The sequence below is a fragment of the Anguilla anguilla genome, chromosome 14, assembly GCF_013347855.1.
Source record: "Anguilla anguilla isolate fAngAng1 chromosome 14, fAngAng1.pri, whole genome shotgun sequence".
Lineage (NCBI taxonomy): Eukaryota > Metazoa > Chordata > Actinopteri > Anguilliformes > Anguillidae > Anguilla > Anguilla anguilla.
In genome coordinates, this window is record NC_049214.1 from 15,643,727 (window position 1) to 15,658,717 (window position 14,991).

A 14,991-nucleotide genomic window follows, 5' to 3' on the forward strand; every position below is an offset into this window, starting at 1 on the left:
AAAAAAGAAAAAAAGATTTATTTGAGAATGTGGCTGAGTTTTATTTTGTATCCACAGTCACCCCTTTTCTTAGTTGTTTGTCACCATTTATTTATATAGGTGATCTTCTCCTCCAGGTAGATTTGCCTTGCTTTTAGGATAGAAAAATATACACTTATTGTTTCTATGCAGTGGTAATAAATATGACAATAGAATTCCTATTCAATGGGAGGCTCAACTTATTTAAGTCATAGTTTAGCCTCATGTAAATATATATTTTTTCAACTCACCATCTGCATGAATGGTGAATCCACTCACCTCTGATGTGATATGGATGTGAAAATGTAATTTTCATCAATTTAGGTTGACTATTCGTCTTACGTCACTGTAATAGTGTGTGGCAGAATCCTGAACCCTGCCACTGACTCTCGTGCCACTGGGCAGCGCATAATCGGCCACAACATTATTTTGGCGTAGAGATTTTAGTTGGTGGGATGTCCATGGCTTATCGCACATTGGTGACCACTCTGGTCGTTAGGGTGGCCACATCCCCCAGCTGCTGTCCTCCTGCTTAGTATTTGTTGAAGGGAAGCAGAGAGCATTTTTGAAAATGTAAAGTATAGTGTGTACAGTATATGTGCATAGTTTTATTATCTTCTCAGCTTTCTCGTCCTCCCGCACTCACATTAAGTTTTGCTTCCTTTTGAAAATCTGTATTGATATTAGTTGACAGTGTTTACAAAGGAAATAATTCAAAAATAGCATTCGCGCTCTTCTATTTGCGATTTAATATAAGCCTAGTTACTAACCACATAGCAGATACCTGAATAATAAATGGGCATACATACAGGACAACACTAACAAATATCAAGGAAAATAGGTTCAGTTTCAAGTATGAGCTCATCTTAAGGCCGTGTCAGACTAAAATAGATTTATAGGCTGTGAAACAAGGAAGTCTGCCATACTGGGGGAGGATCCACAAATTAATCTGTCACAAATACCAGAAAAAAATAAAAATAAAAACACTTACAATTCAGCTACACCACTTACTAAACTTCAAACATTAGTTTGAGCAAAAACAGCCTTTCACTTTATTCGTGCATTTGGAGAAAACTTGCAAAGGCGTTTTTGAGTTATAAAAAGGAAAAAAAAAACTCCTAAGAATAAATAGATAATAACTCTGCTCAGACAACTGAGACAGAGTGCAGTCTGAAATGTAAGCAAATGCAGCTGAGAAGGTGAACGTTGATGCTTCCCTTGCTCAAAAATGTCCTTTGAAGATTGATCTGATGTCTGAAACATTTTTGTTTCACATCTAAAACATGGAATATCATACTTGTGAACTGCCCTCACTAACGTTTTGTCTGTTGTTGTGCGGTTATTTCATTTTCGTCAATATGTTATTAAAGAATGTGGCACTGACAGTGTTTACAGCTATTTTGCAATAAACGGCATGAATTACACTCAATATTTTTTTCTCAGAGGATTTACCCCATTGTTTTCAGCTCATATGATTTATATATTTATTTAAAATCTCTGATTATACTGGCTCATGGTTGCTGTATCGTCTTGGCTGGAATCAGTTGTGGTTAAGCCTTGTGTTTCTTAGCACCGCTAGCTGTTGTTCCGGACATGAAAATTCAAGATGTGTCTTGTCTGGCTCTTAGGGATTATAGCTAGCTTTGGGGGTTGATCTTAGTTTACTCATAAATAATTTGTGTTTGGATGACTCATTGTACTGAAGTTGGTAAATACCCAAAATGCAAGCCATCTCAGTGGAAACAGGAAGCATGTTATGTCCCAAAACCCCCACCTTTTTAACATCACACAATGCCTGCTTGTGTGAAACGTTCCTCATAATTATTCAGGTATTTTAATAGGGGGCGGGGGGGCATTTTCCCATTGACTCTCCAAAAAATAAAGCATAACGGCACATTGCTACCAATAAATATCTCCTTTAGTAGGAACTATTGTCTCTACAGAAATGTCCATCAGTAGCTCCATCAGTATAAGTCATTGAATAATTTTATTGCTATCCAGCAATGCATTCATCATTACTATCCCTGTCACTAATACCCATGAATACATTAATTTGCAGTCTACACTGAAATCCCTACCCATACTATGAATCAATTTCTCTATCAAGACTAATCATGCATATCTCCATCAGTTCCACCCTTCATAATCTCTGTAAAATTATAAAACGTTTCTCCTTACTTCACTATTTTTGGCCAATAAATTAAAGTTCCACATTGTTTTGTATTGAATGTATTATAAATAAAAATGCATGTAATGAATGCAGAATGTATGACTGTTTGAATCATTTTATAAGTGGTTACACTGCCTCTTATATGCGTGAGTGGACATTCAGGGAGAGGGAGACTAAAATGGTGGTCGTCTGGACCAGAAATCTCAGTTCTATTTGGAATGCAAACTGTCATTTCTGAGGCATATGATTGTGGCATGCTTTCTCCTTATTTTCATTTTCCTGTAATAATATACCAGCAGGCTGTAAGAAGCAGTGCACTCCTTCCAGATGTTTTTTCTCTGTTCTGTCCACAATGTGAGCACTGTACCGCAGATCCTTCTGTTCTCTCTATAGCCAAGATGAGGGGAGGGGAGTTGGGGGATCAAAATGGCCACGGTGCTGGAAAATGTGGAATGTGAGGAGAGATTGAAACCAGGTTTCTGCAGCTGTTAGAGAGCTGAGGCAAGGATACTTGGCGTATCTGTTGTGCTGTTGAATTCTAGGCAAATTCTAATATGCTAAAGTATGTTCAGCAAATGCATAGTACAGTAAGGGTACCCAGCTATTGGAGCATAGACAATGGGAAACAGAAGCCCCCACATGAAAGACACTAGGTTGTAAGCTGTTGTGCATTTATGGGATTGGTGGAACAGGGTGACTAACCCTAGCAGCTGCTGTGCATCAGTCTTGACGGTTTTGGCACAGCAGTCTGTGGTAGCGAGAGAGGTGGAGGTGAGCTTGGTCGGGGCCTTGGAAAGAGTGAGAATTTCTCTTCCAGACACTGATGTAAGGCTTGGAACAGTGACTGCATATAATGATATCATCCGGAGGTTACCAGAGTGCGCCTGATGGGACAACCCGGAGCGGGGGAAAGGGGGAGGTCCAGCGCATGGCACAGATGGCTGGGGATAAGCCATCGCAAGGGTGAACATGGCTGTTGCTCCGGCTCTGGCTGGAAAAAGCTGTAAAAAAACAGTGGCCTGTCGGCAGTTAAAGTCCCGACACCAAAAGTTAATATTATAAAATAACTTTATTATGGTTCCTGTTTATTTTTTCTCCTGCCCTTGCCTTTTCCCTGCTCTGTTTGTACCTTTTCTCCACATTGCTGCTGAAATTGCAGCCAACACCAATCTTCCTAGTGAGGGAGGGAGAGATGGAGGGAGGGAGGGAGGGAGGGAGAGAGAGAGAGAGAAAGAGAGAGAGAGATGTGAAGAACTCATGACAGCTTGTCGAGGGACTGCCTGTTTGGTCCTGAGCCAAACAGCTGTAGGGGAAACACCTAGACTGTGTTACACCCCCACCTACCCCCTCCCCTCCCCATTTGCCCCAGCCCCCTCTGAGAATTCTATCTATTATTTTTCCAGGTGTACCTTCAATTCCAGAAGGAATTCTGGATGGTTTATTGACTGGGGGCGAGTGGGAGACTTGGGCAAAGTGTTTAAATGCTTTCACCTGGCGCAATCTCACCATGACAGACACTTCTACGATCTGCTACACATGTGACATTATTAAGTTATTTTTTATCCATAATCTGTGTTACTTTGTTGAGCGTTATACAGCATAGCTGCCAGCAGGTCATATTATGTGTCTAAACATGTGAGAAAGGCAACTTGAACAAAAAACATAATGTTATCTGTCCAGATTTGTCTAAATTTATGATAGCTATGCAATCAACATTCATTTTATTATGATTTAATTTTTTGTATTGGCTTCACTGTTGAAAGCTACATGCTGTGAGATAAATCAGTGCTGATACTAACATATCTTTCATATCTTTCAATTCCTGTCTGTATGTGTAGGCAAGCTTTATACTTTGAATTGGATGCACTGCTTGTTTGTGCAATGAACATCAATGTTCACAGTGGTTGTATTAAATCCACTGTGCACCATGCCATAGGTCCTCTTTCCACATATATTGGATTTTGCTGCATGTTTGAATCTGCTGCTGTATCTTAAATTGATTATATTTAGGACTATATTATTTTGCAAGCTAGAAATTTGATTGCAAATGCACATATTAAAAAAGCAGATAAGAAACACCACCTGATGAAGGTCACACACATGATGTCATACAGTTAGATGGCAGGAAAGCCAGTTCATCTGGTACCTCAGGCCACAGATGAGGTTACCCTGGAATAAACGGGGGGACATTTCCTTAACGCATTGCAGATGTCTGCGGTCCAGATCCTGAGTATCGGAGCAGGCATAAAAGTTGTGCTCTAAGCACTTTTTTTGCGGGTTCGAGGGAAACGCCAAGAAAAACATTCCCAAGCGTCCGACGCTGCTCTAGGCCCCACTCCTTTCCATCAGCCCAAAGAGTAGGAAATGGGGGCCGGACACAGTCATAGCCATCCCATAACCCAGCCTGCAGTACAAGTCCTGGGCAGGAGGGCCAGGGGGAAGGGAGGGAGGGGAGTTGAGGTGGGGGACACGTTGTTGCTCTTGGCAAAACTCCACTGAGGTCTCAGAGTCCCGCTGAAGTCTGAGAGGAAAGTATATTGATTTATGGTCACCACGCTGGTACTTGACCTTTGCAGTGTGTTATTTGGTAATGTGGTTGGGTCAAAAATGCCCACTTGTTGGGCTCGACTATTGGTTTAGGCCTGGCTTTGGGGCACTGTAAAAATAAATGCTTTAAGCGGTTAGAAATAGACCTCCTAGAGAAAAGCTCCCAGAGCCCTTTTTTTCTCATTGACAAATGAGGGCCCAGCATTATTACATTACTCATAATGGGCATTTGCTTTACTGAGCCTGCGTTTAATATATCATGACTTCATGGGGAAATGCTGCTGCAGTGTCCTGTAGTGTTTGAACTCCTAATACTGACTCTGGAGGGTCTCTGTCCATTATAACTAACCAGCTGTTTTAATTTACCCATCTGCTCACAGCTAGTGCAATGAGCAACAACCAGCTTAGACAATGGGATTCTGTGTATAATTATCTACCAAGGCTCCTTTTGATGACACACTTTGTGAGATGTGTCCTTTGTTAGCCAGGGCTGGTTGCTTTGACACGTGTGCTTATGTGTCTGTCTGTGCATGTGTGTCTAATATATAATCCATGACATTCTGTCTAAGTATGATCATTTATGGCACAGCTGGGATAATGAGTTGGCCCAAGGTAAACTCTAAGGGCCATTAACCTCCCCACAAGTGCTGTATATTGCTGGCAGAGCTCATAGTGTACATGCCCCTTGTACATGTGTATGGAGTGGCTTAATATCTCTTGTGGCAAACTTACAAGTCAAATGAATGCAAGCAATTAAACAAAGTCAATAAAAATGTAATCAACAATCAAAATTGCAAAAAATGTAGAATTGTAAAAGCTCAACCTTAATATTCCCACTGGTATTACTCAGATGTTATGGTTTGTATTATATACAGTGCAATCCGTTAGTATTTGGATAGTAACACTTTTTTTTTGGCTCTTTACTCCATCACATTGGATTTGAATTGAAACAATGCACATAAATTTATAGTGTGGACTGCCAGCTTTAATTTAAGGACCTTTACATCCAAAATGGGTGATGCATTGAGGAATTGCATATACTATGTATTCCCCACATTTTATGGAACCAAAGGTAATTGGACAAATTAACATTTGTTTTTACATAAAATAATGTCATTATTTAGTACTTCGTTAAAAAATCCCTTGCATTTGTTGTCTGCCTGCCTGCCTGGGTAAAACACTACTTCCACCATGTTTTACAGGTGAGGTGGTATGCTTTGTGTCACAAGCTGTTCATTTCTTTCTTCTTACTTTGGTACAAGTCAATATTTGCCACATCTGTCTATAAGACTTTGTTCCAGAAATTTGCAGCTTTTTAACATACATACAAACTAATCTGTTTGTAAAACAAATTCTATGGACACACAGAGAATTCCTGTATGAAGCGATACATGTTGGCAAACTGTTCCTCTGTGCTGAATCTGGAAAGAGGTCAAGAGAAATGGCAGGATGAGAGGAATGAAAGGGGGAAAGGAGCCCCCCCTCCAGAGCCCCCTTTCCCCCGGAGCAGACCCGCTCTGCAATACCACGCCACATCCAAACTCACGCCATGCCTGTACAGCACAGGAGAGCCTGCAGTGAATCCTCTCTCTGGCTGCTAGGGGCCAGGAATGAGAGAGGTCCCACATGTGTTCCTGCTTAGAAACTGGGCGTGCCCAAGCAGCTGAGAGCATTTGGTTTACAGGTGCTTAGTCTGCCCAGTTCTTCTCAAGAAGTTCTTAGTCTGGCTGTTAAGAGAGGAAGCAAGCTCTGCCTTTTCTTGTGCTCCGTCCATTAGTCTACAGTTTTATAAGTCTGGACTCTGGAAATAGACACAGCTTCCTATTAGGTTTTCTCATTCATTTAGACAAGCAGCCGACACGTGAGTCCAAGTCGGTTGATTACAATTTGGCCTGATTCTATTTATTTATTTATTTTCATTTTCTGTTGAGATTCCTTTTTGGGTTTTCTATGGCTAAAATCCCTCCTGCCCCCATCTGGATATAAAATGTACTACAATTCTGAGGAGGGATGAGACAATTGGAGCAAAAGAGAAAATAAAAACTTTTCAGTTCTGTATTATTGATTACTACCTATGCATTTAACAAATGTGTGTGCATATTTTCCCTTGTATAACACACAGACACATACACACAATCTAAAACAATGTACAAGTATTTCATTAATGGTTTAGTTTATGAATTACACACTGCAATGTAATGCAATGCTTAAAGCAATGAACCAACCACAACATAGACTACAATTGCATGAATAACATGTACATTAAATTTAATTTGTGGCCCCAGAAAAGTTAGGCTACTGTTTAAGAATTGGGAAGGACTGGGAACCCTGACCCAGTGGCAGAAGTGACACACTTCCTCCACTCCAGGATGGTCACGTAGTTTCACTGCTGCTGAAAGCCATGAACTTTGTGTAACGCAGGGCTTCTAAAACTAGGCCCTAGGGGAACCTTGTGCCTTTTGGTTTTTGTTTTACCTAAGATAGCAACCAGTGGATTGTACCAAGTTATTCATTACTTTTAAATAGAAACTGATCATTTTGTTCAGGGGTGACCTATTATTTCAACTGAAATACCTGTGTGCACCATGAAGAACTATTGTCCGATTTTCACATTACAGGATTTTAAATTTCTGAGGCTGACTATCTGCTTTTGTTTTGCTTATGTCCTATATGTCAAGTGATTGTTTTTAGTAAGGAGGTACATTTCTACTTCATTTAATTGTAAGTTGACTGGTGAATTCAGTGGGATTCTACTTGCCGAATGTATGGACATGACACATAGCAAATAGGTTGAACCAGCATTAATAGCATTAGGAAATCATTTGAGCACATGTTTTCAGCAACCTTACTTGATAAAGAACTGGCTCTAACAAAAACCAGCATACATGGGAGCCTTCCGGACCAAGTTTCAGAATCCCTGGTGTGACATGCTTTTCCTCAAGGAAAATTTCTGAGCCTCTCACTGGCAGGGATTTGTGATGTAATTTGCTGGGTTTTTTTTTTTTTTTTTCAAATGTAGCTTGAGGAAGACCAGTTGTGTTCATATGCATGTCTTTAGCCTGACTGCACTAGAACAAGTCTTTTAACTGTGCCTCCTATCACTATATAAAAAGTTAACTCTGCAATCAGAGGCTGGTTCCTGTGTCTCATTTGTATGATGCAAGCATGTTTTTATGAGGTGTTCTAGCATTCCTCCCTATCCTGAGAGATTATTCTGAGTTACCACTGGTACAGCTGCTGCGTAGTCCTGGTGAAATTAGGAGGAGCTATGTGGAGACAATGGGCCTGTTCATTCTTTCTCTCCCCATGGTCTCTGAATGGCCTTCCTTTTTTGTTTTAAGGAGATGGCAGACACGAAGGGTCACAGGGTGAATGTTCTGCCTTTATTTGGTCCCCTGCTATGAGCATGCAGGCAAATGCTGCTGCTCTTGCCCGGCTCAATGGCAGTCATGTCAGGACAGCATACCAAGGTCCCATTGCCATGGTAATGGAGGGTGCAGGCATGTCTAGTTCCTGGGCCGATATTCTAGGGGGAATGACAAAATTATGGCAACTTGCCTCTGAACTTTGACATGCAGGCCTTTGTGACATTAATCCCGAAGAATCATAGACATTGTGCTGCATAGCAGGCTCTTGACTGGGAGTGTTCATGGTGTCTGTTTTTCTGTTTCAGGGAAAGCCTCATAGAATAGCAGGCATGTTTATGTTTCCCATTGTTCAAGTGATAACGATGTATCCTGGTCAAAGATTTTCACTGGAAGGGAGGTGATTTAAAGCAGCTGTGTTGAGAGAAACTTTACTACAGGACTCCTTTAAATTTTCTGTGAAGCAGGAACACACTCTTCCCTTTGCCCTCATATATCTGTAGGAAATCTTACATTTTGATTAATTCAACACTGCTGGTTCAAGTCTACCCCTTGTAGTAATAGAATGTGGGGCATACCTTTGCTGGCAATTAAAAAACTTGAGGCAAACCTAAAATAATGGTAATTATTATTTCAAAATATAATAATAATAATAATAATAATAATAATAATAATATACAAAATATGTCATAATATCAACACACTCTAATGATGCTAAACTTTAGAGAAGAAAATGTAATAAGATTTAACAATATTTTATCAGCATAAAAAGATAATTTATGAATAATATGTGGACGCATGATATGACGTCTAGTCCAATCTATAGATTTTCAGAATACGCTAGCATCTCAGGTACATCACAGCTCATCTAACCACAGACAGGTTTCATGTGAGGGTGTGGGAATTGCTGGCTACCAAGGCAACCATATTTCACCAGGTCCTTTCGATATGTTTATGGCAGGCAGGCTGTTATTGTTGACATCTGGGTTGTAAGTGGTGCTCTGATGTGATACGTGATATTTAAAATGATAAACGTAGCTGTCTGATACTAACACCGAGAGTTCTGGTTGTGTGCTTGCTAAAATAGGCCTCTAAATTGTAAGCCAGTAATCTGAGCAGTCGACCATAATTTCTGAACACAGCTATTGTTTGTGTTTGTGAATGGCCAGATGAAAACAGGAAACTACAGGGTGCATCTTTTGCACGTTATAATTAAAGACCTTATCTTTTCAGTTTGGTTTTGTAAACTATATTTCAGGTTAGCTGGATCAGACTGTCGATATACAATCTTCTTATAAAAGTTAAATGTGTTGATGCCGCATTGTGTTTAGCTATTGGTGTTAAGCAGTTGTTTGGTTAATCTGTACTTCTTCAAAGAGATGTCACTACAGTGCAAAATACAGTCTGTGTTGATCAGTGCCTTGTTTTAAAAGGCAACCCCTGACATAGAGTCCCTTGCAAATCAAATGCATACATTTTTCTTGCAATCAAATGCATGCAGTTCTGATAGCTATTTTTTTGGAGGGGGCAGGGAGTCAACAGTTTCCTCGTCCCTCTAATTATCCTTCTGCACCTGTTTAGGCTGCACTGTAGCTGAACCTTGTGCACTAGTACGCTCCCTTACCAAGTTCTCGATTATTCTCCATGCTGCAAGCATGTACTACAGAGAGCTTTGATGGAGTTGTACATTTCTCAATTAAGTCACCAGGAAATTGTTAGTACATAGGGGCATTTATGCAGCTGTAACCCAAGGAATGCTGTCAAACTTAAACCCATCAGACCGTTACAGGATGGTATGTGCCAGCTATGTGCCAGCCCCAGTCATAGTCCAAATAATATGACAGAGCCCAGACTCAAAATACTGATGACTAGGCTGCACGACTCAGCCTGAGCATAATTGTAGCTAAATGTTTTTCATCTCCTTATTATTCCCACAGACTGTCATGCAGTTCACAGAAATATATTTCTTAATTTCTCTTTTTAATGACAAACAAACCAAAAGAGTCTGTGCTCTGTATAGCTGTCTTATACTTTCCAGAAGTTTTGCTTTGATCACAGAAATCTGTTTGAAAAGCAGACCCAGTCTGCTAGTGGATTCCTGTACAAAAATGTTACAACTTATTGCCCCCAATTTCTCTCTTCTCTCTTTACCTGACCCCAAATAGAAATCACCCATAAATTCCATGGGACAGGTGGAGATGATGACTCGAGGGCCTGCTTGACCCTGTTTGAACACTGGTTTATACCTTTGTTTATGGCTACGTAGAAAACATGGCTTCTTGAGTAAAAGTGTCAGCAAGTGAATAATGAGGTTTGGAAGGAGCGCTTTTGATTGTTTGCTTTGTTGCCAAACACACCAATCATAGCAAAATGCACATGCTTTATTCAGGCAGCCCTGTGTCACAGAGAAAAGCATTTTCATGGCTTGTCGCTTCACAAAGGTGAATGTGCAATCCATACTGAAAGGCGTGCTGTGCTATTAACATAGCCAAGGTACCTTTATGACCCTGCATTTTTCCCCCTCTTTCCCCCACAACTACGTCTCGCACCCTGTCTAGCTCCTGGCGTCTACGCTCACTGTGCGGTAAACGTGTGCTATTGCCATAAGTGACGTATCACAATCAAACACAGGCCTCAGTTTTTCCTGCCTAAATATATGTCATAAAACAGCAACACCTTCCCTGATAACATGGAGTCGGAAAATGCTATTAAGTTCGCACTGCACTGATGACCTCATTACTGTGGCAATGATTATAGCTGTGCAGAAACAGCCTCATTTTAAAGATGGGTATGTCATAGCCCTTACTCCAGCCCAGGTGTTTTTCATTGGCCCTGGCATTCAACCTAGTGGCCCTAGTGCAACACTCCTCTTTGGCACCAGTAAGCATGATGCTTTCTCAACCAACCCTGCATCTCCCTGATAATATATTGGTATGTACACAGGTGAGCTATGTAATATCTGTTTTCCTAGAGGAAGACTAGTCCTGTAGCAGTACTGTTGAGACCTGCTGTTTCCCTGCTTAGATGCAGCAAAGAACAGTGATAGTATCATAGGGCAGATATGTCTCTAATTGCTCTGTGTCTCTGTAAACTCACTAAATTATCTCTCTGTAATTAAGAGACATACCATGGCTGATGGAGAGCCAAAAGACATCTTCATGACCTTTCTCCTGCCGGATAGTCCAGTTTCTGCTCATTTTAGAATGATCTAACTCTAGTCACTTTGCCTTTGCAATTGGCCACAACTCATTATGAAACTATCATCTGTGATTTTTATGTAGAATCTTTTGTTCTTATATAAAGTTTGAGTTATGTGTCCAGTGATAATTTAATTTTGTGTTCAGTGATAATTCAGAGGGGCTTTTAGGTTGTTAACTATTGCCTATGTTTTCATTGCATAGGCCTCCATTGGATCTTCTGAATGTCTTTTTTTAGTAAGAGTGGAGTAGAGTAAGAGTAATAGTCCTTTGCTGAGTGATATCATGTTTGGAAAATATTCCTCTGGCAGGCAACTTTAATAAACTCAAATCTGAAATTCCTCTAGGAGACAAAGGCAATTTCTCTTATAATTTTAGGGGAAAGAAGTGGAGTTGGACATTCAATATTGCCCTTCTGTTTCCAGAAAGAGGTTGTGGGAATAGGGGGGAGAACAAAGCTTCTAATAAGCAAGTCATTTACCCAGAAAGCATATTTGCACATTTTTGTATACATAAGTCTTTGTGTGTAAGTGGCTGGTTTGGTGTACAAATGTGTATGTACCAAAAATTGTGACGGGGTGCTTATGGGCTGATATGTGAGAAATATGTCTGATATGTTTGTTTATATTTGTGTGTGTGCATGGGGTGTGTGTGTGTGTGTGTGCGTGCGTGCATGTGTGCAGCTGTATCAGTATATATTTTGTCACAGACTGCCTCCCAGTATTGATCTGTTGTTGCATGAGAACACAGCTCAGTGTACAGGGAGCAATGTTCCTGGTACACCAGCCATTGTCTGGCTGCCGCTGGTTTTTCTTATTGTTACACATCGCTGGGGAATGTGAGTGTGGGGTTCCACGCAGTCTCCGTTAGGAGGGAGTACAGCATGTACACCCAACTCCCAGCTCAGCCTGCTGGGCCTTCTGCATAGCTGACAGGCAAGCTCGCAAACTCATTCTTCTCTTTCCTACAAAGACTACTGTAAATCACCTTTTTTATGTTTTTCAGTGCAGATCCATTCATATTTTCAAATTCCACTATCCACAGTAGCTAGTTTAATATTTATTTTTAAAATAAAACATTTTGAAGGCTGTGTTCCTCTTCACATTCTTATGTTTTTCTGGAGGTTGAGATTCTTTGCATTCTGGTTGAATTTTTTGGTTTGTTTTTGCAAAGTAGAGAATAATTAACTGTGGCTTCTTGTTGTGCTGTGGATCCGTGGAATGAGTTTTCTAAGACAGGGACTGCCTTGTAGAATTTATGACTAAACATTCCCTATCCACATTAGGTCTGAATTACCCCCCACCCTCCACCCCAACCAAACCCTGACACACACATGCGTGCATGTATACTTGCACACACGGATGCACACACACACATGCTGGCCCAGTTTCTACTCCTCTGTGCTGCATCCTTATTCTCACATGATTGGAACCTTCTGCATTTTAAACAGAATTCTTTGTCGCTTAGTCACATACTGTATCCCAGCAACTGACCCACTTTCTGCAGTTTTTATTCACTGTTCATAAATACACATGTTGCAAGCCCCATTGTAAGTGAGATTCAGCTTGGTGGAATGAAACAGTTGTTTGCAAAATCGCGTTGTCGGTTTGCGATTTCATCAGTTCCCATTTCCTGTTTCGGGATTATCATGTTTCAATACCTTTTCTTTTCCAGGGAGACATCCAGCAGCTGATGATCGTAGCAGACCACCGGGCAGCCTATGACTACTGTGAACACTACAGCCCTGACTGTGAGGTACCCATCCCAGATGCCCCTCAGAACCAAGACCCAAATGCCGATGAATACGTAAGTGTGGACACCTTGTAAACTTCCCTCAGCCCATTCATTGTACTTCAGAGTGAATCTACTTCAGTCATTCAGTTCATTAAGAACTAATTCAGTTAATAGTTGCTGTGCATTTATTTTCATATAATTCTCAATATGCACCCAGCTAAGATTCACTCACAAGTTTCACTTCTGGATTTGAACTCATCTGCTGATATTGGCACGACAGAGCTAAAACAAATGGTCTCATTAGGCGACCTTAAATCTGCAGTTCAAGCTATTCTTTTCAAAAGACAGCTTCTAATGTATGTATTTGTATTTTTATCCTGGCAATTATTGTCCATCCAGTCCCAACACATGTTCAGGATTGAGATTTAAATCAGGTACTGTTTTACCAGTCTGTACTTGTACTAAGTTGGCCAATCTGATGAAGGATTGTCTTTTGACAGATTTTGTGTTAATGTGCTGTCGGTGGGGGAAAAAAACCCGATATCAGATCTGAGTGATGAATACAACGAGAAATGATAAATATGCAGAAATGGTGTTGAAAGCTTGTTTAAGCTTGTTTCTCTGTGCACCACGTCAGGCAACATTTGTGACTCCTCCACTGTATGCTGATGTAACCCAGTTAAGTTCCCTCCTCTACTCAGAGTTCAGAATGAAACTGAGGCTCTGATAGACATGGCCAGAGAGCCGCCAGGGCTCCAGCTCCATTTTTCCATTCCTGGCTTGATGATGACCTCACCTCTCACTAGATCGTTTCTTTTTTTTTAGCAAGAGCTCCATGTATTACAGGTCTAGACCTGTCTGAAGGAGACCCGGTTTTCAAAATGTCCTGGTCTTTTCTATGCTCATATGATTGTTCCATCTGTCCATGGAGGACTCTCTGTGCTATCTGTCCATGTGTAACCACTTAGAGGTCAATATCCACCCTGCAGTTTTGGAGTAATGGTGATGGTAAAGTTTAGACAGAGGGCAGCTGGAAGACATGAGACTAAACATCAGAGCTCTTGCGTCTAAGCAATAGGATGAGCATTCAGACAAATGTAAACATTAGTAATAACATATCACCTTTTAATTGTATCTGCTAGGCATTTCTGTGCTGTTTTCTGTGGAAATGTGTTAAAGCATGAGTTTCTTTGTCATTTCAAGTCCTATATTTTTTCAAAAGAGAATAGTAAAAAGAAATAAATAAAATAAAGGAAGATGCTATAAACTCTAATCTGCCTCTCAAATTATTGCCTTTTCATAACAAGAAACTTCTGGAAATGCCAGTGTTACAAAGCATTTCTGTCCTATAATTTAATTTCTGTAATAGATGAGTCATAGAGCCATAAAAACAGTCTTGATAAGTGTAATTTCAGTTATACTGTAAGATGTAATTTAAAGAGTGTACAAGACACCTAAATATGGCTTAATAATGTGATTCCTATGGAACAGCTAGCATTTTTCCCTTATGAAAGTGTCCTTTATATATTTCACTTTCATAAAAGATAATGTACAAAAAAAAATGTACTATGCCAAACATATACTGACTATTAGCTCTCCCTTCTTGTGAATTTGAAGTAGTGAAACTCACTTCAATCTAAAATAATAACCTCTGTGGATTGATCACAATCAAACCTGCACATTTTAGTTTTCTTAATATCAATTAGCAACAGATCTAGCACAGACACTGCCGTTTTCCCAGTGATTATCTTCCCATACCGAAAGATTTAAACTCTGCCTTCTGAGGCTTTGAAGTTGGTGGACTTCAGCTGAACTCTTCCTCTAAGTTAAGCATTGCTGCCTAAAGGAGCTAGGCGAAATGTGGGGCACAGATTCCCTCCAGTATACTAAATCCATCAATCGTGTGACACCCAGTTTCTGTAAAAAAAAATAAAATAAAAAAGAATGTGCTGTCCAGAAA

At 40.3% G+C, this 14,991-nt stretch overlaps 1 protein-coding gene across 2 annotated transcripts in view; it reads left to right on the plus strand.

Annotated features, from left to right (window-relative positions):
• The window catches only part of col5a1 (procollagen, type V, alpha 1), a 100,107-nt gene that overhangs the window by 36,779 nt on the left and 48,337 nt on the right, over positions 1–14,991 (plus strand). For both annotated transcript variants that reach the window (XM_035390597.1, XM_035390598.1), the window contains exon 5: positions 12,972–13,103. In XM_035390597.1, coding sequence (XP_035246488.1) covers positions 12,972–13,103 — 132 coding nt within the window. The remainder of the gene's footprint in view (positions 1–12,971; positions 13,104–14,991) is intronic.